The 27,299-nt window shown below is 39.6% G+C and overlaps 1 protein-coding gene across 1 annotated transcript in view; it reads left to right on the plus strand.

Annotated features, from left to right (window-relative positions):
- LOC126354863 (uncharacterized) overlaps positions 1-27,299 on the plus strand; it is a 123,133-nt gene that overhangs the window by 6,181 nt on the left and 89,653 nt on the right. The window contains exon 3 of the mRNA XM_050004852.1: positions 14,398-14,546. Coding sequence (XP_049860809.1) covers positions 14,398-14,546 — 149 coding nt within the window. The remainder of the gene's footprint in view (positions 1-14,397; positions 14,547-27,299) is intronic.

A 27,299-nucleotide genomic window follows, 5' to 3' on the forward strand; every position in this document is an offset into this window, starting at 1 on the left:
TAGCGAGTAAATGTAATGATATGTGAGTGCAAGAAATCCAGAATCCCTGAAGAGACTTCCACAAGACTTTCACCTACCAACTTGACCTTGTATTTGGTAGAACAAATAATTTTTTTGACCTTACGTGCATTGCCCCAGATTATTCTGTATGGAATTATGGTAGCAACCTCGTCCGCAGGTCAACACAGTGGGAGAGTTTTCTAAGTGTGAAGCAGGCAGAACTGTGCTTTCTGGTGTACTTATCAGTCTTAGTTTTTTATTTGTGTAGATGCCTTGGAATTTGAGGTATGGTATTTCATTTTGTGTGATTTAATATTAGTAATTTATTCATCTAAGTTTCATGTTATAGTTAGGATTTGTGAACTTTAAAAGAAAGGAAGAGATCTCCCAATATACGACTTGAAGTTGCTTGCTGATGCCCATCTCTATGTGCAGTCTGTCAGGAACTGCTGTACGGATTTTTATCCTGTTTTAACTAATAGATACTCTGATTCACAAGGACTTTTGTATGTGATTTATAAATATTTCATACAAATTTTTTGAATGATGATGAACTGAATTGAGATGTTAAAATGATACCATTGCCAACAGCTACAACTTGAGAGACCTGCAGTGCCTCAGGAATGTAGCGAATGTGATCTAATTCGCATCTGGTTTGTTGTTCTAGTGGTAGTGTATGTGGCTGGAACCAGAAAGGTTGTGGAATCAAATCCAGGCTGGGTCAATTTTTTTCACTGTGCCTTTTAACTTAGCATTCATCTGTGTGATGTAGGGATGGACATGTATTGAATCACTCGTGACACACACACACACACACACACACACACACACACACACACACACACACACGTGCGATTTTCAAATGGTATTTACATTGGTTACCTACATCACGATGTACTCCCATCGTTACCACAATGCATTCATGCATCCGACAACATTCCTACTGTGCATTGCTTAGTTTGCATTTATAAGTTACATGGCAGTGATAATATTCAGTTACTTAACATTGTTCTCTGCAATTTAGTCATAAAGTCTGCAGTGGTCCGCGAACAAAATACACTATGCCACATGAGTCATCTGGCTGTAGATAGTTAATGCAACCTGTATAAAGCTGGGGCAGGTCACAGTCATATATCCAGGCATATGTGTATACACACATTTGTTGAAGAGAGGAAAGAATAGGTTGTTGGCCCTGGCCTTGTTGAAGGAATTGACCCAGAATTTGCCTAAAGTGATGTAGGTAAACCTCAAGCAGAATGGTTGGATGGAGCATAAGCCTCCAGAAACTGTGGCTTGTCTCTTAACAGATGCACTACCTCAGTTGGCCATATCTAATATCCAGTTCTGTGCCCATTGAGCTCTACTTTTGCTACTAGTAAATACAATGAGGAGAGTTCTGGCAGAATGTAAATAATTTGGGAGTTCAGTGAAACTGCAGAGCCGTTGCCCCACAGAAAAGAACGAAAACTTTGCCCACAAGCTGTGGCCGAGAGCAGAGCCGATCGCCCAGTGGTGGAGCACGCTGCTCAGCACAATGAGCTTGAGTTCGGTAGCTGCTTTACAAGCCATGCCGTCTAGATCATACCTCCGAGCACCAGCTTTTCTGAACTACATGGATGAGAGCTATCCTGTCAGTCTCAACTTTAGCTAACCCACTGGGTCCACACTCTACTCAACAGTATTCTGTCCTGACCCCCTCCCCCCTCCCCCATCGATCTGTTGCCTCGATATCATCATCATCATTATTATTTTGTACCTTCTGAACTCTCTTGGCTGTCCTTCCTGGATTCCTATCCCCACACTGCTGCCCACTTCCTTCCAAGCTGCCAGCTACCCTCCCCTAACCCTTCCTGCCTCTTTCTCCGGTGACCCACGCCACAACCTCTCACCCCACTTCTCTTGTTGAACTACAGTTCCTGCACCACAGCAAAATGCTCGTGTGTGCACATTTTTTGTGCCTGTCTGCGACCAATATGTCATTTTTATTTATTTGGAATTGATAATATGAGCCTTTTTAAGAAGGTTTACATGTTTATTGTGAACCAGTTGTAACCTTATTCCTGCATTCTCTTGGCTATGTCTGGGCCATTTGTTGGTATACTTTTATCATGAACATTACAGTTCTTTAAGAGTGATTCTGTCTCTTTGAGAAATCATTTATGTAGGTCAAGAAAAGGAGTGCACAAGTATTGACACTTGTGGAATGTAATATTTAATGTTTGTCCATCCTGAATTTAGTTTCACTCCTGTGCCATTATTTGTTTGTGACCTCAGTTATTTGTGTGTGACCTTTTGTTTTTTGTTATTAAGATATGAATCCAGTGTATATAGTTCAAATATGGGATCTGCACAAACAACAAAGTCTTTTCAAGATAACAGAAAATAGCGACAGGACAACTTCCATGCTTATTTCTTCCTGAATTGAGGTTGTGCATTGCTTTCTTTGTCAAGAAGTCTTCAAAAGTTTGAGTGCACTGGAAGGAGGCAGTTTTGTCCATAATTAGAGGTCACATGCTTATTTTCATTCCTAGTAGAAGGGATACTGACAAGAATTGCTTACCAGTTTTTTTGTTTTGTATTCCATGACAGAGCACACTTCTAAAAAAATTCTAAAGTCATGATCCCACAAATATTTCTTTATTTAAAACAACTGGTTTCAGCAGCCTTTGATATAATCTCCAGGACTTAAAAAATATTTTTGCTATGAAATGTGTTAATTTTAAGCTGAATCTCATTCCAAGTTGTCATGTGGATAAAAAACATCACATTACAAAGGTTTGTCATAACAAAATATTTATAAATATAGAGCACCTTATGCAAATGGCCATTTCCATGTATATCCTGCTCACACATGAGTGTTACATCACAAAAAACACAGTACACAATAGCATATCTGTTTACATAAGCTGTACATTCTGTAAACCAGTGTTTTCCAACCTGTGGGTCACAACCCCCTGGGGGCTCGCAGTTGCCGGAGAAAGCAGTTGCGGAATGGCTGGAAAAAAGAAGCTAGTTCATTTTATGCTCGCTCAGAGCGAAGTGCGAAGACAATAATCACATCCGTACTTGCTAGTGTACTCCGACAACTCATTTTTGTGACTGAAAATGCGTGACTATGCCCCCTGCTGACCTCTTCTCACACCCGTGCCTCTACTGTGGCAAAGAATATAATTATATCCCTGCCTGCAGAGCACTGCAACCTCTTTTTCACATTGCACTTGATTTCTTGATCAATATAGTACGAGGGTTGAATGAAAAGTAATGCCTCCACCTTTGTTAATTGGGTTTGGGCGGAGAATATTTTAATAAATCAAACTCAGAAATAATCCTTAGAATGTTATCTTTAATTACCAATACTCACTTTTCCATATAATAACTAGCCAATTGGATACATTTCTGCCAACGATCAACAAGTTTTCTGAAACCGTCACGGAAGAATTTGACACACTGTTTCTGCAACCACAGTTTTGTCACCCACATTTTGTCTCCTGTCACAATTGAATGGAGAAAGGCGTCACATTCATTCTCATAACACAAGATTCTGGCAAATTTCAAGTCTGCACTTTCATTTCAAGAGTCAGCACCCGAGGTACCCATCGTGCACAGATCTTCCGATAGCCAAGCAAAGCAATAATGTGACCCACACGTTCTTGTGAAATGCCAGTTGTGCTTGCAATTTCTCTCTGAGTGATACGACAATTGTCCTGAACCAGTGTGTCTATATTTTGCTTGTGAAACTCGGTGGTTGCTGTCACAGGCCATCCAACTCTTTGTTTGTCACGGTCAGATGTTCCCGCCTCAACATCTTTAAACTTACTCACCCATCGATGCACAGTACTCACGTAAACACAATCACTATAAACTGCTTTCATTTTCTGATGAATCTTCATTGGCGAGACACCTTCTGCTATCAAGAATTCCATGATTGCACGTTGCTTAAATCACATTGACCAACCATCTGTGCAGGGTTCCATACTTTACACAGTAACACACAACTGTTCATTGCCAAGGCTTCCCGCAGACTGAAGCTGTAGAAAAGAGGCTACGGAACAAGCCAGTATGTGCCGCATACCAATGTTGCCAACTGTTTAAGAGTTACGAAGGTGGAGGCATTACTTTTCAGTCAACCCTCATATCAGTGGAAAGAAAATTAGATACATTGCCTTTGAAATTGCTGAGTTAGTTAGTTAGTTAGTTAGTTACGTGTTCCATTGATCAATAGCACAGAAAAGCCGTTTTGATGTGGAACATGTCAAATGCACAAGAAATGCGAACAGAAAACAAGAGTTTTTTCCCATTATAGCCTTATACCTAAATATTTCTATTATCTATCCCATTCCCTTAAATGGCACAAAACGCGTATATTATATCTCCAGATTTATTTACTCATTTTCAAGAATTCATCGATGGTATAGAAGGAGTTGTCAAGGAGGTATGATTTCAATTTGTTTTTGAAACTATTACTGCTGTCTGTCAGGCATTGTATTTCATCTGGTAATTTATCAAAAAGTCTTAGAGCAGCATAATTTACCCCTTTATGTGCCAACGATAGGTTAAGTAAAGGATAGTGTAGGTCTTTTTTTCTGGTATTGTCATCATGAATGTCGCTGTTGATTTAAACTGGTCCATGTTGTTGAGGAAAAAATTCATTACTGAGGAAATGTACTGTGAAGCAGTTGTAAGAATTCCTAGTCTTTTAAACAGATGCCTACAAGATGTCTGACTATGAACCCCACACATTATTCTAACTACTTTCTTTTGAGCAGTGAATACCTTTTGCCTAAGTGTTAGAGTTGCCCCAGAATATTATTCCATATGACATCAGAGTGTGGAAATATACAAAATATGTTAGCTTACTAATTTCTACAGCCTCAAAATTGGCAATTATTCTGATTGCGAAAGTTGCTGAACCTAGTCGCTTTAGGAGATTCAAAATATGACTTTTCCAATTAAGTTTCTCATCTACATGTACACCCAAAAACTTAGTATGCTCTACCCTGGCTACTGACTTCTTTTGATGTGTTATGTTTATTGAAGGAATTATACTTTTTGCAGCAAAAAATTGGATGTACTGTGTTTTTTCAAAGTTCAGAGCAAGCCCATTCACAGAAAACCAATTAATTACTTTTCCAAAGACCTTATTTGTATAATTTTCTATCGGACTTTCTTTTACTGGATTAATAATTATGCATGTATCATCAGCAAACAGTGTCAGTTCAGCATCTTGTTTCACATAAGAAGGGAGGTCATTCCTATATATCAAGATCAGGAGGGGACCCATGATTGAACCTTGTGGAACACCTAATGTAATATCACCCCAGTTAGATGAAGTGGCAAACTCCTGTGAATCACTTGAAGCATATAAAGAGACATTTTGCTTCCTGTTCTGTAGATATTACTTAAACCACTCATATGTTGTTCAATTTATACCACAGAATAGTAATTTCTCTAACGTGTCGCGATTCACACAATCAAATGATTTGGATAAGTCACGGAAGATTCCTCCTGGTGACATTTTGCTATTTAAAGATTCTATAATGTGGACAGTGAAATTGTATATTGCTGTCTCAGTGGAACAGCATTTCTGAAATCCGAACTGTGATTTACGAAGTATCCCATTACTGTTGAGATGGCTAACCACTCCAGAGTACATTAGTTTCTCAAAAATTTTTGAAAATGCTGTAAGCAAGGACAATGGCCAGTAATTATTGGCATCTGTGGTTTCCCCTATTTTGTAGAGAGGCCTGACTATATCATGTTTTAACCTGTCTGGAAAAATACCCTGACTCAGTGATGCATTACATATGTGACTCAAAACATCAGCTGTAATTGCTTCACATTCTTTTAATAACGTATTAGAGATGTTTAGAGATGTCATCTACCCCAACAGACATACTTTTATTATGGTTCTGGGGGTCGCCTGAATATTTTTACTTGGAAAGGGGCCACATATTCAAAAAGGTTGAAAAACACCACTCTAAACATTGAAAATCCACCTTAAATGTATTGTGTGTGCTACTGTGTTTTTGTGACATAAGTCATCTTTGAATGATATGTATATGGCCATCTCCATTTGCACCAGATGCTGTATGTTTATGAAAAACCTTTTATAATGTCCCCCCCCCCCCCCCCCCCCCTTCGCCCCGCATGACAACTTGGTGTGACGTACAACATAAAATGAACACATTTCATAACAAAAAGATTTTTTAAAAATCTGTCAAAACCAGTTGTTTTAAATAAAGAGATATCCACACGATCTTAACTTAAGAATGTTTTTAGCAAGTTAAACATATTGCTCCTTGCATCTTCTCAAAACGAAAATTCGATCCGCGTACACTTCATTGTAGATTGCAGAGTTCATTCAGGAACCTCAGAGCACTGTTTTCCCATTGATGTAAGAGTGCAGCATTGTGACTTACTTCATGCTAATATTAAATTATTCATTTATTTGCTATACACAGATGTAGCTGGTACCACATCAAATGAAATACAACAGGAAAAGAGTTTGCTTCCAAAAGTTTCTTGGATAATTGTGTGTGTGTGTGTGTGTGTGTGTGTGTGTGTGTGTGTGTGTGTGTGTGTAGTGTTGTTGTTATTTAAAATCTTCATATTACATCTGTGAAACTCCGAGTTTATATATGTTTCTTGATAAGTAATAAATGAAATTTATAGCAAAAAAATGGTAAAGATAAAATACGACTGCATATTAATGTGATTGGCTTGAATCCCTGTTAAAATGTGGATGTACTCCTAACAGCTTACGTACGAGTAGAAGGTTCGACTGAACACAAAATCTTAAAATTTTTGCAACAACTGTGTTGTCAGATAAAATTATTAATCTTTCGAGGAACAGCCACATTTTCTTGTTGTAATTTTAAACATTTCAAACTGCATATACATATATACTTCGTAAGCAGCTGCATAGTGTGTGGCAGTGTGTACTTTTTACCAATATTAGCAAATTTCTGTGTCATTCCATTTGTGTATTGAGCAAGGGAAGACTGACTATTTGCATGTCTCTCCATGTGCTGTAATCTCCCATTTCTGATTTATCATGCTCCCTACATACAATATACAGTATAGTTTCTTTAAATTTACTGAGCATAGTTTCATGACGACATAATCGCTTTTCTTCCAGGAATCCCATTTCCAAGTTCCCTGAGCATCTATGTTATACTTTTGACACTGTACTAAACTGTTACGATCCTAACAGCACACTCCTGGATAAATTCAATTTCTGGTAACATGCCTGCCTAATAAAGGCTTCAAACACTGGAACAGTATTCTAGTTTTGCTAACATTAATAGAGAACTCGCTTCTTTATTAAGATGTAATGGAGAAGACTTCCATCCTCTCATAGTTTTGTTGTTGTTTTTTGTCTCATTCGACCACACATATTTAAGTGGTCTTTGTTATTTATAACACCTGTGTTCTGTGAATGTTAGCTGGACAGTATTGAAAAGCAACACCAAGAAGCAGTCCAAATCACTGATGGCACCAGAGGAGAGGCAGTGTTGGTAGGGACCAGGAAGATTAACTCTTCTTGCGGTTCTGATATGCAGGAGCAATCTTACTTGTCATAAGATTCTCTAAGCAAAGCGTGCGACCGCTACGGTCGCAGGTTCGAATCCTGCCTCAGGCATGGATGTGTGTGATGTCCTTATGTTAGTTAGGTTTACGTAATTCTAAGTTCTAGGGGACTGATGACCTCAGAAGTTAAGTCCCGTAGTGCTCAGAGCCATTTGAACATTTTCTAAGCAAAGCGGAAAATATACCCATGGCACTGTAATTATAGCATTAGGACTGACCTGGATGAAATAGAAGTAGCAACTACAAACACAAACGTGAGTTTTGTGCAGGTCTTACAGCGCTGTGACCAGGCCTGGGTTAACATTGCTGTGAGCATTATGAACACTGAGTTGAGCTGGCTGCTGCTGACTGAAATGAATGCTCATATGAGTGCAGTGCCTGTTACTTCAGGTGGGAGATGGGGATATACTAGGCCTACACCTCAATAGGAGAGGGGAAGATAGGTGGGCTGAGCTTCTTGCAGATGATCACTCAAAGCATGATCCATATAGTTACTGGTGTCAGAGAGGTACTGTTTTTTGGTTGGAATCAGGATTCAGGCACCATGTTATGAAAGAAGTGAAAGTAACAGATGTGCGCTGCTGAATGTTTAAGAATGCAGTAGTAAGCTTGCCGTGTTTCATCAAATTATTAGAGGAGTGGGTCTACAGGTAGAAGAGCTGCTTGTTTGAAAAATTTAAAGAGCCCTGAAAAATGTTGACATTTTTCACCTGTCTGAACACCATATAGATAAGCTGCATATAAAGGATTACTCTGTAGCAGCTTCCTCATGAAGAAATAACATGGGGAAAAGGAGGAGTTGTTACATACATCAAGACAAAACACAGGTTCAAAAACATTGAGACAGTAGATTCTGTAGTGTTCAGCAAACGTAAGGGTGTGCTTGTGAATTAATACTGAAAATTAGTTCATTTTTAATTGCAGCTGTATATAGATCATATGAATGTGTGGCATCTGTTCTTTCGGACATGTCTGAAAGAACACACTGCAGGTGTGATACATTATATGTGAATTGAAGATGGAGGTGGGGAGAAAGGAAAGGGAAGGAAGTACTGATGTCAGCTGCATCGGGACAATACTCGGGATCAGCAGCGATGAGTGAAAACTTGTACCGGACCAGGATTTAAACCTTGGATCTCCTGCTTACTAGGCAGATTAATTCAACCACTGCGCCATCTGGGACACAGTGTTGTCACATCTGTGCAGACTATCTCGGCACGTCTCCCGATTTCCTCCATGCTTGCTACTCTGAGATTCCCACAGGAGGTTGGACGTACTTGTGCATTCACACTGACAGTGGATCCATTGCCCATCTAGGTGAATCAATTATTTGAATGTGTGTTGTCTGTTCATTCAGATATGTGCAAAAGAACAGATACTATGCAGAATCTGCAGCTGTGATACATTGTTTGTAAATTGAAAGTGGATTTGGGGAGCCCTTTCCTTCACTTTCTCCTCATCCCCACCTTCAATATACATATAATGTATATAGATCCCTATTGGGAAATTTTGGATGTTCGTGAGGAATCTGGATTCCTTACTGTGCCATCTGTCAAATAGCAGCAAGTAGTTAATAGTCTGTGGTGACTTTAATGTAGATTTTCTAATTGATTCTGATAGGAAAAATGATCTGGAAATCCTATTTGGATCCTACAGTTTGATCTTAGTAATTGACTTTCCAACACTGGTGGATGAAGACAGTAGGGCCCTAACTAATAATGTTTTCTTTGGTGAAGCTCAGAGTAAGAAAATAACTGCTTACCCAGTAACAAATGCTCTCTCTCTGATTATGATGCAAAGTTAGTTAGGATAAATAACATAGTACCTTATAATGTAGACACTCCTCAGCAGAATTCAGTTACAATGATTAATGGCTCCAGGAGAAATGTTTCTAAGAATAGTTTACAGGAGATGACCAACTATGAAGTTTATAATGCTAACATAATATTTAATCTGTTCCATGATATACTCAAATTATTATTTGAAAATAATTTTCTGCATAAGCTAATCAGAAAAGTCAGTAAAGAGCCATGTAAAAAACCATGGATCACAGAAGGGATTAAAGTATCTTGTGAAAGGAAATGAGTGACACATCGTTTGGTAAGAACAAGTAGTTACAAATGGCATAAAGCACTCAGAATTACTAAGAAAGGTTATTTAAAAAATCAAGGAACATGTATGTTTGAAATCAGTAATCCCATTGACGGACTTGAGACTGTATAGAATGAAGTGAAACGACAGGTCAGTTGACCACAGAACAGAATAACATCACTACCGAACTGAATGAAAAGGCTATAAATGATGAGCCACAGCTCACACATATATTTAATATTATTTTGTTAAATATAGTGGAAAGTATAGGGACAAACTGTTCAAGAGAAAAGTTACAGCAGTATGTTAAAAATATTTGAGAAGGTGATGTATTATAGAGTTAGTACCTCAACGAAGCAACTATATTATCCTGAGCAAGTTACAGTTGGGTTTCAGAATAATTGCCCCACTGAGAATGCCATTTACATGTTCACTCACTAAATTTTACAAGCATTAAGTATAAAATAGCACCAGTTGGTATTTTCTGTGACTTAGGCATTTCACTGTGTGATTACAGTATTCTCCTAGATAAAGTATTGTGGGATTGATAGTAAAGCCGACCATTGGACAGTGTCATATCTAATCAAAAGAATGCAGAAAATTGAATTTAGTAATTCAACCAATATAGACCATGAACATAATTATGTGTGGGGTTCCCTGAGGATCATTCTTGGGGTCCAATGTTGTTCCTCATATATGTAAATGTGCACTTTTTCTGCAGGAAATTGATTTCCATTCCACATTACATAAAATTGGTACAATTGTTCATCTAATATACAACAAGCAGAATTAGTTATTTTTGCAGATGACCCTAGGATTGTAATCGATCCAAGCATGCATACATACATAAACAAAAAAATGGTAACTGTGTTCTTAGAAGTTCATAAACTGGTTTTCTGTGTTGAAGAATGTTCTGAGGTAACTCATTTATTAAGGTATAAAGTCTTCATTGCTGATACATGTGCTGTAAGAATAATATTTGGTGCTCACCAATGAATAATATGTGGTGCTCACCAATGATCATCTTGTAGACAACTGTCTAAGGAATTGTACTGTAACTGGATAGATAAAAAGTCTGCTCACCAAGTGCCAGGAGGACAACACACGTATAAAGGTATTAAAGTTTGCGAGCTTTTGGAGCTAGTGACTCCTCTGTCTAGCAGAAGAGTTGAAGGAGAAAGAAGGGGAAGGAAGGAAAACAAGGACTGGTCAGGTGTAGGAAACTGGGAGAGTTTGGAAAAGTCGCCCAGAACTCTGAGTCGGGAAGCTGATTGTTGGGGTGCAGTGGACTAGCTGACTTGTCCAGTTTAGCTCCCAACATTCAGTCTTTCCTTTTCATCCCATCCGATAAACCTCCCCTGACTTGGGGTTTTGGCTACTTTTCCTAAACCTGACCAGCCCTTGTTTTCCTTCGTTTCTTTTCCTTTTTCTTCAGTTGTTCTGCCAGAAGCAGCAACTATTGGCTCTGAAGGCTTACATACTTTAATATCTTCATATGTTTATTTCCTGTCACTGCTTGGTGAGTAGATTTTTTTATCCATCCAGTTTCATTATCTCTCTCTCTCTCTCTCTCTCTCTCTCTCTCTCTCTCTCTGTGTGTGTGTGTGTGTGTGTGTGTGTGTGTGTGTGTGTGTGTGTGTGTGTGTGAGAGTTGGGCATTCTAACTACTACTTCGCAGTATGTTTATTTCCTCATGAAGTTTGTTGTAAATAATCCACTACTGTTCAAAAGGAACAATTATGTATATGTAATTCAATACCAGGAGGAAAAATAACATTCATTACTCCTCATTAATATTGTCTTTAGCCGAAAAAGGGGTGAACAGTGCAGCTACAAAATTTTTTTGATCACTTACCCTGTGATATAAAATGTCTTACAGCCAGCAAAGTAAAATTTGAAAACAAACGGAAGCATTTTTCACTTGACAACTCCTATTCTGTAGATGAATTTCTGTTATCGTAATGTGTGAAAGGTGTTGAATAGAAATTACCAACTCACATCTGTATTTAAGAAAAGTCTTATAATGTATAAATGTTGAAGATGTTGCCATATTTGCAGATTAATTTGTGATGTGAATGTAAGATGACTTGTTCCACTATTTATGATGCAAAAATATCTGTGGAACATAAAACTAACTAGCTAAATAGCCATCATTTAATGTGAGTATATGACATTTTGTGTACAAAATCTGTGAATGACATCTACAGTTGAAGCAATGCGAACAAATACATTATCATTCCCATCTATGTAAGATATGATGATACACTTCGCGCACACGGCATGTGCACGTGTGGGGGGGTGTCACTACTCACCACATATGATTATATTGAATTCAGAAGGCCTGTTCTTCACTCTTTCAAATCATATTGCTTTTAATGTTAACACACATTTCTATTTTATGATTAACAAGGTGTGCCTTCTTCCAAGTTATACACCCAAATAAGTTCGATCACAGTTTTGGCAACATCAGTGGACATTTGATATTACAATGGTTAAGTTGAATGTTACTTGATTATTCATTAGGCAGTGGTTTACTTGAATGTTACTTGATTATTCATTTTTATCTTGTTTCCTTCTTTTCTTCTCTTCTCAAAACCTCTTCATTCTTTGGCTGTGCTCTGCTCTTGTTTCCATTGTTCTGTCCATATGTTGTTTGTTTTCTTCCTTTCTTTTACTTCATATTTCATGTTCATAATTTTGTTTCTGAATTTGTCTGTCATTTATCATTTCAATACTGAATCCTGCTTGTTTTAGGTTTTCTTCTATTTCTTGAAACATTATTATTTTTTTTATTTTTATTGCACTGTTTATTACTTCAAAAATCCTCTTTGTGAGTCTGTTGTTGTTCATTCTGTGTATCCATAGAACCTTGGTTCGCATTTTCTGATCATATCTGTGAGCTTGTCTTTGCATTCATACAATTCTTTGGTTAGTTTCTTCAGCCATATACCATCTTTATGGGTACTGAACCAAAAATTATTCCGAGTATTTTACACTCTATTTTTTCTATCTCTGTTATGCCTGATGCTCCAATTGTTATCATTTCTGATGCGTATAGGGCTTCTGGTAATACAAATGTATTGCAATGCCCGAGTTTGGCCTGTCTTAAAATATTTCTTTTTTTTTATAGTGTGTCTACATCAGTTTGTACATTTTCTGAAGTTTTTTTTTATTCTTCCTTTGTTGAATGCCGTGTTTGATCCTCCTATTTGTATATATTCCTCAAGATATTTGAATTTTTCTATTCTGCTAACCTCTCTGTATTTTATGTACATGGCTTGGTTGTTGTGTTCTTTCTTTACATGTATTATGTTTTCTCATATGATGTCTGTAGGCCTGTTTTAACAGAGACTTCAGGTAAGTATTCCATTGCTTCTTGTCTGTTGTAGCTGAGTATTGCCAGGTCATCTGCAAATGCTTGGCATTTTATGATTGTCTTGTTTGCCCATGTTTTTCCTAACTGAATTTGTTTTGCCTTTTGTTCCCATTGTCTGCTAATTTTGTTCAAGACCATGTTGATTATAAGGGGTGAGACCATTTTCTTGTCTGACTCATATGTATGTATCCTGAAAGGGCCTGAGATTTCCCCCATAAATTTTATTTTGGATGTGGTGTAAGTAAGTGTCTGTTGTATGTGTGACCTAGTTCTTCTGTCTATTCCATATTCTTCTAGAGTGTCAAAGAGTGTCTGCTGTTCTATAGAGTAGTAGGTCATCTTAAAATCCATGAATGTGTTCACCGTGTTGTTCATCTGTTTGACCTTCAGGAGTGTTTGCAGGTTCCAGATCTGTACAATAAAGGACCTTCCTTTTCTGAAGCCTGTTTGGTATTCACCTATCTTTGTATCATCTTGTAGTTCTAGCATGTTGAGTAATGCCTTGGTGACAATCAGTGGACATTTATTTATAATGGTAAAAATTCTGTAAACTGAAATTTGGGGACACTGTTGTTACTACTGTTTACTCTACTTTCTCCTCACTTTATATTGTATGTTTTCTGTAACTGAATCAACTCTGCCTCAAATCTGTTATAAATACAAAAAGCCAAACACTACACAGGAATGCTCAGACAATACTTTAATCAGAGAACTGAGCTTGAATTGTAGGAGGAGGAGAAAAAAAGCATATATTGAAAAAAGAAACATTGACAATTACTGTTATTTTAGTAGGTCTGCTTTGAGCCATGCAAGATGCATTATTTGGCCTTTTGGTATGCCTTAGTGTAACTTTTGTTTTTTAGCATTCTGTGGGTGTTGGTAAATTGTGTATAGTTAGTTTGTTGATAGTTGTTGAGAAGGCAGATAATGTTAACCATGTTTTATGCAAGCATGTTTGGCTTGACCAAGAAGTAGCTTATAACTAAAGAAAATATGTGTGTAGAATGGGTATGTTGTCTCATTATGAACTTACTAGAAAATACTGTCTAGAAAATTTAACTTTCTTCCAGAAGTTCCAAGTTTGGATCTGATGATAGCAGTAGTTAAAAAATGCTGTGAAGTAGTGTAACTAATAAAAAGGTAGTTAAACAAGCTAGACAGTATAATTCATAAAAATGACAAAGCTTAGCATTCGAGATGATGGTTTTTTTTAATTTCAAATGTTCCTTCATAAAATGTGTTGATCACTCTTTTGAACATTAATACATTTTTAAGATAAATATGCGTAAGTCCAAGTAACAATAATTTAATATTTATCCATGTGTTGGCCATTTTTACAGGAAAATCAAACAATACAAAGAAAATATCCTTTGTGTCTTCAGCAGTGTCATCAGGCCATGCCCAACAGAAGGCAGATAAAAATAAGAAAAAGAAACAATTGTTAGAATCTGATGACAATGATTCCGATGATGGAGAGGGTGATTTGAAGGTATAGTGTTCTCCTTAAATTGCATTATCTAAATCTAAATAATTAAACTACATTTTCTTCTTTGCAGCCTTTGTTTCTGTATTTCTGCAACATCATAAAATTTATGACGTTTCTCTAGATTGTATGTTGGTGTATGTGTAATTACAAAAAATACGAGGGTCATTCAAAATTAAATAGACAAATTGGTCTTAAAAAAAAGCATTTATTTTTACAAAACAATACTGTTTCTACTTTTCAACATAATCCTCCTGAATATTTATCCACTTGTTCTAACAGGCTACAACCTTTTTTATTCCAGCTGCAAAGAATGCTTGATCTTGACATTTGAACCAATTTCCCACAAAGTTTTTTACATCCTTGTTGTCCTGAAACCTCTTCCCACATAAAGCATCTTTCAGTGCACCAAACAAATGAAAACCACTAGATTCGAAACCAGGACTGTAAGGGGAATGAGGCAGTACTTCCCAGCTCATTTTGTCAGTGGTTTCACAGGTTAGTTGAGCAATATGAGGACGTGTGTTGTCTTGCTGGAGAGTCACACCTCTCCTCTGAGATCCACAACATCTCTCTCCCTCATGGCTGGCTTTGCCTTGTTTAAAAGCAAATCCAAAGTAGTAATGACTGTTCATTGTATGCTGCTCTTAGATATAATCACCAAAAACTAGGCCTTCATCATCCCAAAACCTCAAGATTTTTCCTGCTGATGCCTGGATTTTGAATTCTTTCTTGGCAGGTAAGCTGGTGTGCTTCCACTCAATGCTTTGTCTTTTTGATGGCTCATAATAGTGAATCCAAGTTTCACCACAAGTTAAAATTTTGTTGAGGAAGTGCTCATCTTAGCTTTCATAATGTTGCTTTAGCTCTGTACACACTCTCAATCTTAGTTCTTTGTGTACCATGTAACTCCTTTGGGACCCATCTTGCACGTTTTGTGGTACATCAGCTTGTTATAGATAATGTTATGAACTGTACTAGTACTAACTTGTGCCTTATCAACTATCATTTGCAAAGTCACACGGCAGTTGGCACAAATAATGTCATCAATTCGACTTTCAAGTGAGTGTGTTCAAACTGCAACTGGTCGGCCAGAATGGTTTTCATCAGTCACTGAGTCACAACCATTTTTGAACTGCTCTACCCACGTGTAAAAATTTGCACAATTCATACGACCTTCTCCATAAACTTAAGACATTCATTGGTTTCTCGCCTTCAGCAAGTAAAAAAACAAATGACAGGGCATTGTTCAATTAATGTGGGCACTTCAAGTGGACTCACCATCTTGAAATGAATTTTTGAGGTTATAAACAAAACAATGTTCATACATCAACTGATAAGGGCTCATCCCAGTGATGCCAGCGTAAAGCCATAAAAACACCAACCAGGATGTATGGCCACCACCAAACTGTAGCCAAGAGCGTGGTAGGCCACCCTGTGACACAGCATGCAGCTGAACATAAAACACTTGAGTTCAGTGTCTGCTTCACAACCCATGCCATGGATTCTCCCCTCCACCACCACCTTTTCTGAACTGCACTGATGGGAGTTACAGTTACAATACGTTCTCCACCCACAAAATTACCCCAGCCTCACTCAGGTAACCTACTATGCCCACACCCTACACCAGCAGTTTACAACTCCTCTGCTTGTCACCTCCTCCTTCATTAACATCCCTCCCCCCACACTCACTGTGAGCCACACGTATTTTTTCTTTCCTACTTCTCCTTTCCGTTCCTGGTTACCCACCCCTCTCTGCCTCACAGCCTTCCAATGCTGTGCCCAAGTCTTGTCATGCCTCTATCTAGTCCCTGCATGCTCCGCCAGACAAAACTCTTTTTCTCCACTCACCCATACTCTACTATCCCTTCCCTTTCCTTGCCCTATCCCAGATGGCTGCTTTCATTCACTATGGCAGTTACATTCTGGTCTGAGCTGTCAGAGATTGCGGCAGTCATGAGGAGTGCTAGTTAGTGTGTGTGTGTGTGTGTGTGTGTGTGTGTGTGTGTGTGTGTGTGTGTGTGTGTGTGTGTGTGTTTTCTCTTTTCTGAGGAAGACTTTGGCTGAAAGCTAAATGTGTAATAGTCTTTTTGTTGTGCCTATCTGCAACTCAATGTGTAATGTTTATAGTGAGTAGCAATCTATCCATGTCCTAATATTAATGAAAATGATGATAAATGCTGTGTCTGTGATATTTTCGATAAATAAAGTTGCTCCTCACCATATAGCGGAGATACTAAGTCATGATAGGCACAACAAAAAGAGTCACACAATTATAGATTTCGACCATTAAGGCCTTTGTCAGCAATACACACACACACACACACACAAGCACGCAACTTGGACACATGTCTGCAGTCTCAGGCAACTGAAAGCACAGTGGTTTCAGTTGTCTGAGACTGCGACTCAGCATCTCCATTATATGGTGAATAGCAACTTTCCTTCTCTAATATTGTTACATTCCACCCTGGATTTCCCATTGTTTGAGTTGTATTTTTGAAAAAGCAACATGTGCTCCCTGGGTCATTCTAAATGGCGATCGCATCAGGGAGCTCATCTTTTGTTTACTGCGTACAGGCATGGTGAACATGGGCTTTCTGAGCTGAAGACTAGTGAGTGCTGCAAGTCCTCTGTAACCATAAACTCTGGGCATGTTTCAAGAACTACCATTCTGCGTGGCAGTGGTGGAATTTTGTATCACAGGGAACCTGGATCTTGACTTAACTGCCCAGATCCTGAGGATGGTAAAAATCTCTGTAATAGAAGGCCCTCAATTTCCAGGCATGTTACGCTCCGATGAGATTTCTGACATTCAGGCAGAACAGTGGTAAGCAGGCAGACATTAAGGAACCTGTTGCATCTCAGTTGTATAAGATTTACCCAGGTAAATAGGGCTCTGTCTGGGTGGACACTTACTTCCTTAGCTGCTTGTGGAACAGCATGAGGCCTAAATCCCTTTCTTCAATTTGGTAGAAAATCAGAAGAACTTCTGGTCGTATGTAGAGTACACGAGCGGCAAGACGTAGTCAATACGTTCGCTGCGCAGTGCCGATGGTACTGTTACCATTGACTGTGCAGCTAAAGCGGAGTTATTGAACGCATTTTTCATAATTCCTTCACCAGGGAAGACGAATGGAGTATTCCAGAATTTGAAACACGAACAGCTGCTAGCATGAGTTTCTTAGAAGTAGATACCTTAGGGTTTGCGAAGCAACTCGAATCGCTTGAAATGGGCTAGTCTTCAGGTCCAGATTGTATACCGATTAGGTTCCTTTCAGATTACGCTGATACAATAGCTCCCTTCTTGCAATCATATACAACCACTCTCACCGATAGATCTGTACCTACAGATTGGAAAAATGCGCAGGTCGCACCAGTGTTTAAGAAGGGTAGTAGGAGTAATCCATCGAACTACAGACCTAGATCATTGACGTCGGTTTTGAAGCATATACTGTATTCAAACATTATGAATCCCCTTGAAGGTAACGATCTATTGATACGTAATCAGCATGGTTTCCGAAAGTATCCTTTTTGTGCAACGCAGCTAGCTCATTATTCACATGAAGTAATGGCCGCTATCGACAGGGGATCTCAAGTTGATTCCGTATTTCTAGATTTCCGGAAACCTTTTGACACCGTTCCTGACAAGCGACTTCTAATCAAGCTGCGGGCCTATGGGGTATCGTCTCAGTTGTGGGACTGGATTCGTGAGTTACTGTCAGTAAGGTTGCAGTTCGTAGTAATAGACAGCAAATCATCGAGTAAAACTGAAGTGATATCAAGTGTTCCCCATGGAAGCATCCTGGGACCGCTGCTATTCCTGATCTATATAAATGACCTGGGAACAGTCTGAGCAGTTCTCTTAGGTTGTTCGCAAATGATGCTGTAATTTACCGTCTAGTAAGGTTATCCAAAGACCAGTATCAGTTGCAAAGCGATTTTGAAAAGATTGCGGTATGGTGTGGCAGGTGGCAGTTGACGCTAAATAACGAAAAGTGTGAGGTGATCAACATGAGTTCCAAAAGAAATCTGTTGGAATTCGATTACTCAATAAATAGTACAATTCTCAAGGCTGTCAATTCAACTAAGTACCTGGTTGTTAAAATTACGAACAACTTCAGTTGGAAAGACCACATAGATAATATTGTAGGGAAGGTGAGCCAAAGGTTGCGTTTCATTGGCAGGACACTTAGAAGATGCAACAAGTCCACTAAAGAGACAGCTTACACTACACTCGTTCGTCCTCTGTTAAAATATTGCTGCATGGTTGGGATCCTTACCAGGTGGGAATGACGGAAGACATCGAAAGGGTGCAAAAAATGGCAGCTCGTTTTGTATTATCACGTAATAGGGGAGAGAGTGTGGCAGATATGATACGCGAGTTGGGATGGAAGTCATTAAAGCAAAGACGTTTTTCGTCGCGTCAAGATCTATTTACGAAATTTCAGTCCCCAACTTTCTCTTCCAAATGCGAAAATATTTTGTCGAGCCCATCCTACATAGGTAGGAATGATCATCAAAATACAGTAAGGGAAATCGGAGCTCAAACCAAAATGTTTAGGTGTTCGTTTTTCCCGCACGCTGTTCGGGAGTGGAATGGTAGAGAGATAGTATGATTGTGGTTCGATGAACCCTCTGCCAAGCATTTAAATGTGAACTGCAGAATAATTATGTAGATGTTGGTGTAGAAAGTGGTTTAGGTGGTCCATTGGGCAGTATTAGCACCCAACGTTCAGAGAGACCTCATTTGACTAGTCTACCTGAGGCGCTTGTGGATGTAAGAGAAAGCAATAATAGTAGTGGACCACATCGTGTAATACATAATGTATTTATTGTTGCCTAATTTGTAGAAGGTACCCATTAGAAATTGTCGCCTTTCTACATCCACCAAACTGTAGACGCCCGTGCAGGATAAGTAAAACCTGTCAGTAGGCTGCACAGTGGTAAACTCATGATCAAGGCACTATGAGCTACCTGAGTGAACAGGTTGTTAGATGTTAAACTACTTGGAGAATATGCTGTTGACAGTGAGCTGTTCATTGGGCTGAATTGTTGTAAAAGAGTTGTGGTGTGCCGTGACATTGTGGCTCTACACTCATGCTCATAAATTAAGGATAACTGCAGAATGTGATGCCACACAATGCGGCACTACACAAAACTGGCTCTAATAGCATAGGCACATAGGGAACACTCACAACACAGAACAGATCTGTAAGTCCACAGTATTGGTGATAAGTTGAGAAAACCATCCCGAAACACAAGTGCATGTACCCCGACATCAACGTGGGATATGATCACCATGCGCATATAAACAGGTAGCACAACAGGTTGGCATACTCTGGATCAGGTAGTCGAGCAGCTGCTGGGGTATAGCCTCCCATTCTCGCACCAATGCCTGTCGGAGCTCCTGAAGTGTTGTAGGGGTTTGAAGACTTGCAGCGATACGTCGACTGAGAGCATACCAGATGTGCTAGATGAGGTTTAGGTCTGGTGAACAGGCAGGCCACTTCATTCACCTTATATCTTCTGTTTCGAGGTACTCCTCCACAATGGCAGCTCGGTGGGGCTGTGCGTTATCATCCATCAGGAGGAAGATGGGACCCACTGCACCCCTGAAAAAGCAGACATACTGGTGCAAAATGATGTCCCGATACACCTGACCTTTCACAGTTCCTCTGTCAAAGACATGCAGGGATTTACATGCACCAATCATAATCCCACTCCACATCATCAAACCACAACCTCGATACAGGTTAAGGAGTTTAGGAGTTTAGGAGTTGGTAACTGGTTCCTGGTTCACGCCAGATGAAAACCCGGCGAGAATCACTGTTCACACTATACCTGGACTTGTCTGTGAATATAACCTGGGACAACTATTCCAATGACCATGTACTGTGTTCTTGACACCAGACTTTACGGGCTCTGCTGTGACCAGGGGTCAGTGGAATGCACCTTGCAGGTCTCCAGGCAAATGTCTGTTCAGTTGTCTGTAGACTGTGTGTCTCGAGACAAATGTTCCACTGGCTGCGGTAAGGTCCTGAGCAAGGCTACCTGCTGTACTCTGTGGTCATCTGTGGGCACTGATGGTGAGATATCGGTCTTCTTGTGGTGTTGTACACTGTGGACGTCCTGTACTGTAGTGCCTGGGCACGTTTCCTGTCTGCTGGAATTGTTGCTGTAGTCTTGAGATCACACTTTGTGGCACATGGAGGGCCCGTGCTACGACTTGCTGTGTTTGGCCAGCCTCCAGTTGCCCTAGTATGCTACCCCTCATAACGTCATCAATATGTGTTCTTTGAACCATTTTCAATGTACAGTCACCATTAGCACATCTGAAAACTTCTGCACACTTACTCGCTGCACCGTACTCTGACATGCACCAACACAGCTCTGCATATGTGGACTGCTGCCACCGCCTCTGTGTGACAACCGCAGGTCAAATGCACCGCATGTTCATACCGTGAGGTGGTTTAACCCGCAAACTGCCCACCAGAGTGTTGTTTCACCATGTATCTGCATCATCCTTAATTTATGAGCATGAGTATAAATACCAAAGAACTCCAGCAGGAATGGGAAAGTGAATGTGTCACATAATTTCACATAACATGTACAGAATTTCATGAAAACAGTTGCTGGTAATCTCCAGAAGTCAGCGTTTTTCATGCTGACATTAAATTTACTGAAGTTGTGAGAATATATTGCAGCAGGATTTTTGAGACCTCAAGCTAGACCCTATGTATATAATCCAATGTGGTGCTTTAAGTGTCAGCACTTCGGTCACAGCCCCATGGACTGTAACAATTAGACTACATGTGGGAGATTCACATCCGCTGACCACGAACGTGATATTCAATGTACTGGTCCACCCGTGCGTGTTAGTAGCTCCCAGGACCGTCCAGTTTGGAACAAGGAATGTCCTGTTTTTGTGGAAGACAAGAAAATACAGGAGATCAAAGTCAACCAATGCATCTCCTATTCTGATGCAAAGAAGGTGTTTAAGGCCTCACAGCCACTCACCTTCATGAAATCGTTTGCCTCAGTATTGAAGCAGGGTGGATAGAAGTCTAGTATTGGCACCCAGACTTTGACAGCTGAGCAGAGAGCAGAGCACATCAGCCTGCAAACCTGCACCACTGGTCCTACAACTATGCCTTCATATTGCAGAAATACTATCATTTGCTGAAACTACTGTTGGAAATGATAGCAGATCCTCACGACAGACTGTCTACTAGAACCAGCAAAATGTTTCTATTAAAAGTCCCGTGGCACCATCCCCAGAATCCGAGCTTGGCATGAAAATAGACATGCCAAAATGATCAAGTCCAAAGCCATCAGACTGTGTGACTTTGATCCTGTGTGATGGAACAGACAATGACCATTCTGTTGATGGTCTGGATGCTGATGTTAGCCTGAGGAACCAGTGAGTCCCCCGAGTAATCACCCATCCACAGAGGAACGATGGGGAAAGCCGGAGGAGAACCTCACTCTTAAGATGGCTTCCACACTTCAGTGAAACTTGGAATTCGCTCAAGACACATGCGGCGAAATTATGTCTGTTAGCTAAGGATAGACTAATGTTATTTTCAACAACACATTTTTAATCCTCTGACACCCTTGAGCTGTCGTGCTATGTTCTTCACATAAAGGACGACCTTAGTGGAGAGAGAGAGAGCTAAAGGAGTAGTGGTTATTTTCATAAAGAGTGCCTACCACTCCAGGCTTCTCTCCTTCACATCCAGCCTACAAGCAGTGGCTGTAATTTTGCAAGTGTGGCATCAGTTGACAATCTGTTTAGTCTACCTTCCCCCAAATGGGCTGGTAGTCAAAGAGGCCCTTACTCAGCGCCCCCACATCTTTATTCTCTGTGGTCGTTTTAGTGCACACAGTGTGCTTTGAGGCTCTGCAACCACTTGTGCCAGTGGTGGGCCAATTGAGAGCCTTCTTATATTCTCATGTGCAATTATGCTCATTGCAGGGTGGAGCACACACTTCAGTGCTGTCACAGAGTCATTCCCTGCTACTGATCTGTCATTATGTTCACCAGCTCTTGCACACACCCCTTGGTGGGAAGTGGTCGGTGACTTGCACCCAAGTAATCTCTCCCCCAATGCGGATTCACCTGCCAGCCCGAGTAGTGTGTGAAAGAAAGCTGCTGCAGTGGGTGTACCGTAGGACAGAGTGGATGCTTTACAGCTGAAATGCTGCGTTTTAACACTTGGCACAGAGTTTAGGAATGGGTGGGTCATTTTACCCAAATAATCCACTGTCCCACGTAAGTATTAATTCTGCATCCTTCTGGCCAGCTAGAAAGATAGCCTGTCCATTGGTGGAATGGCAAATGCTGCTCTGCAGTGAGAATTGGGCTGGTTTCACTATGTAGGTTCAAGTAACAGCCAACTGTAGACAATCTAGCAGTTTTCGGGTAGTTGGGGCAAAGTGTTGACAAATTATTAGATAGAACAAAAAGAGATCGTGGTAACATTTACTGGCCACCATAAACCATTCCATTAAGAGTACATTTGTAAGGGAGACCATCAGGAGGATTTCTGATAGAGGAGGGAGATGTCCTATGACTGCTGTAATGGGGGAAGGCAATCTGTCTCCAGACCAATCTGCGAGACATTGCCCAAATTATGAAGGTTTTTGCCAGTCAGGATGCAGCCATCTGGCACTGCAGAGTCTCTACTGAGAGGAGCAATTGGACTTCGGTTCCACCACTGATGAAAAATACAACTGCCCCTTCTCCATGTGGTAACTGGATTCTACATTATCTACAGCTTGTGACATGTCACCTGGTCATGATAGAGCCCGTTATAGTATGTCACAGCACCTCACAGGGTGCAACAGTCAGTCTCGTCACCATCTTTAACCTCATTTGGGTGTCAGGTCATTTTCCCAATTTCTGACAAGGAGCAGCTATAATTCCATTTTTGAAATCCAGGAAGGAGCACACATAACTGAGCAGGTATTGTCTGCTCCAGTTTTACAGGGCCTTAATGCGATTTCAGTTTGATTACGAGTGTACAATATATGGGTGTGCATGACCCTCTTATTTAAAGACGTTGGGCATGGTGCACAATGAAGGGATTTAGTTGGTGTAATCTACTTTGCCCTTCTCTGTTGTTTCTACTGTCCACTATGATAAAGTCTTTTCAGAAGATTCATGAGTAGTAAGATTTGCAATAAAATTTTTGCTTTTCGTAATTTTGAAGAATGTCATTGCAGAATTTTTTATGATAATTAATTGCCTCACATTTTACTATATCACACTATCTTTTGAATTTTCACATTAACAAAGCCAAAATTACATTGTTCATCCAAAATACAAAAATACATCCGATCACATCAGAGACATGTGTATTACTACTTCACTTTGCGGTAATAACAATATTCCAAAGGGTTTACATTTCTTCTTGACAAATGAATTTCTATTATTTCATAAATGAATCTAGGAATAAACATAATAAACAATACTAGATTACGTAATTAATAATAAAAATCTTAAGTGTGCCACATATTTTGTAATTTTGAATGTTTCCTTAAAAAAATTTAACTGTGCATTCAGAAGTAGTAGATATCGATTGTAACAACGAAAATAAAGTAATTTCTTTTCATAAATTTTAGCTTGAAGTATAATATATCGTGTATAAATTTATATGAAATTATCAAGAAAAACAGCTGAGATAATATTGACTTGTCCAAAATTCGAAAAATGTGACTGATATCAACTACTACTGTTGAGGAAAAGCAACGCTAGAGGATGATGTCCCTTTACACTGGACACTGGGGTCTTTAGAACCAACACCATTCTGAGCCTTTGCTCTGAGGCTAGAGAGTCGCTGCTTCATTTCAGGCCTATAAAACACTCCATACTGTAACATACTGTTTTTGGCCTCCAATGGAAAGGCTTTTTCGTACTCAACACTAAGCAATCAGGCCTTATGGCATTCATATAATAATAATAATAACAACAACAACAACATTAGTAATAGGAAATATTTGGATATTGTTCACCGTCTTTTACGGGAGCCTGGAAACAATTTTTGTGGTCAGCCAGAAAGCTATGGAGGACATATTGACTCTAGTTTCCAGTCTGCAAGTCTACATTTTTGTCCAGCCCACTGAAATGTACCTATTCCCTGTTTACTCAGTGGGGTCAGGAACTATGATTATGAATGAAGATTTTGAGTTTTAATTGATAGATATATTCGATCAACTTTCACATGCACAACATAGTAATATTCCTGATGATAAGAATAATAATAAAAAATGTCTCTACCCTAAACAGCTCTATGAGCAGTTCAGAGACAACCTGTATGGTAAGTGTCCATTAAATGGTCTTTCGCCCTGACTTCTGATAATTGAAATAATTGATCGCCACAAAAGTGGAAAATAATTTCACCACTTGCCTTGCAGATTTGTTATCATTATGAGCAGCACACTAACAGTTACTTCCGTGAAATCTAAGTGATCCAGGATAGTGTACAGTCCTTGCGAGTTCAGTTCCGATTGTTACTGAAAATATGCGTTTAGTTGCAGCCTGTCTGTGACGTCCTCTGAGGCAGCGCATACTCCGGTGTTTGACTGACACTGACCGTACCGTAGCTGGGTGCAAAGTGAAGTCTTTACGCAAATCTAAACGACCCAGGACACTGTACAGTTCTCGTGAGTTCACTTTCTGTTATTACTGAAAATACACGTTTAATAACGGCCTACCTGTGACGCCATCTGAGGCAGTGCTTACTCCGGCATTTGACTGACGGGGATCATACAGTAGTTGGGTGCGAAGTGAAGGGTTGACTCTCAGGCCGTATTTATATACGGGAACAACGGACAGCCAAGGGAACATCTGTTATTATCCCCTCTATGCCCACAGTAGTAGCCTCTAAACAGCCGCTTTCCCGGACACACAATGTTTTATAACAATGTCATGAATCATTTTAGAATCTTTGATTTTTATATGACTGTAGTTAAGTTGGTTAAAATCACAGAAAAACTCTTAGCTTGCTGCATTTTAACTACACCATCTAGAATCTTTAGAACGGAACTGATGGTAGAATATGACCTCAGAACCACAACTTTGAGACATTGTATTTGTCATTATTTACATCCAGGTCTTGAAATTTGCTATAGCTCTATTATCTAATATTTTTCGTCACGTGCTGTAATCAGAACTTTCTAGCATTAATATAACAAGATACTAATGTACTACAAATAAGGACATTTTTGTTCCAAATTTAGTTCAGTAAATTACTCGAAAACTATTAGAGGTAGCGTGTGGGGTCACGTAGTTACTATTTTTACGTTGAACTGAAGCTTCATACAAATTTTCGTATTTCTAAGTCTAAGATTTAATGCCTTCAACTTTTTTAAAAAACTTGGATTCTGGCCAGAATATTGCTCTAATCAATCTGAAACTTGTAACAGTTAATTTTGACATACATTTGCACATTCTGACCAATTTTTGGGTTCCTAGTGTTATTATTTAATGCCACTTATTTTTTTCTTAAAACGATCTATTTAGGGAAAGATATTCATCTGATTAATCTGAGATTTGACAGTTCAAACATTAATATACTAGAGCAAATGCTGACATAGCTTGGAAAAACAACTTTAACTTTTCATTCTTAAATTATGGTGCAATACTTGTGTGCTGCACACAGATGCATTATGGTGACAGGGTGCTACTAGCAGTGAACTGGGGTGAGTCCTGGCACACTTGCTCGCCTTTGTATCTCTCAAATGTCACAATGAGTGTGACTGATTTTTTTCCTAAACCATGGTTGGAACAGATCTCCACCTTGGCTCCCACAAAGGCTCAGAATTTCTTTAGACTTCACAGATTTTAAGATAGACTGCAATACAGATTTTATGACCCTGTCTCGTTTTTTAACATTTTAGATAGACATAATGGTTTTAAAGTTGTGTGCACTGATCGATCCGAACAAGGAGACTCCTTTGTCTGTTCAGCAATATTCCCCAGCTATGTCTTTAGCATTTGCCTTCGTGGTGACTATACTGTATTTTCTGCAGAGCTCCATGTGATTCGCAAGGCACTGGAACAGATGAGGAGACTTCAAGACAAATAGTGTCTCAACTGCACCAATTCCCTTAGTGCCCTACAAATGTGGCAACACATGTACCCAGTAGAAAAAATGGTTCATGTAGTCTGTGACCGACTGCCAACAAGAAGGCTGCTGGGAACACTACATGACACATTGTGCCATTCCCCTGCAAGGTGTTATTTCACCGGTGAGTCGCAGATCCTTGCAGGGGGAGTGGCTGGCAGTGACAGATGATGCCAGCTATCCGGCTGTGACATTTCTCTGGCCTGTCACCCTGTAGGGATAAAGTGGCCCTGAGTTGCCTCCAAATTGAGCACTGCGCTCTGACTGTGGCTTTTTACACGGGCAAGACAAAATTCATACCGTGTTGAAATATGCGACAAACTGCTTCCCACTGTTAATGACAATGAAAACTTTCTTAAGATCATCCTAACAGGCAATGGGATGTGGGTGTATGGCTATGATGCTGAAGCGAAGATGGAGTGACAAGGGTCACCTTCTCGAGAAAAAAAAAGCATGCATCAGTCAGTCAAAGATCAATGTGATGTTAGTTGTGTTTTTTTTACTATCTGATTATCTGTCATGAATTTGTGCCATGTGGCCAGATGGTAAACAAGGAAGACTACCAGGGAATCCTAGTGCACATGAGAGATGCTGTGCGCAGAGAGAGACCTGAACTGTGGGAAGCAAGAGT

This window comes from Schistocerca gregaria, chromosome 3, assembly GCF_023897955.1.
Source record: "Schistocerca gregaria isolate iqSchGreg1 chromosome 3, iqSchGreg1.2, whole genome shotgun sequence".
Classification (NCBI taxonomy): Eukaryota; Metazoa; Arthropoda; class Insecta; order Orthoptera; family Acrididae; genus Schistocerca; species Schistocerca gregaria.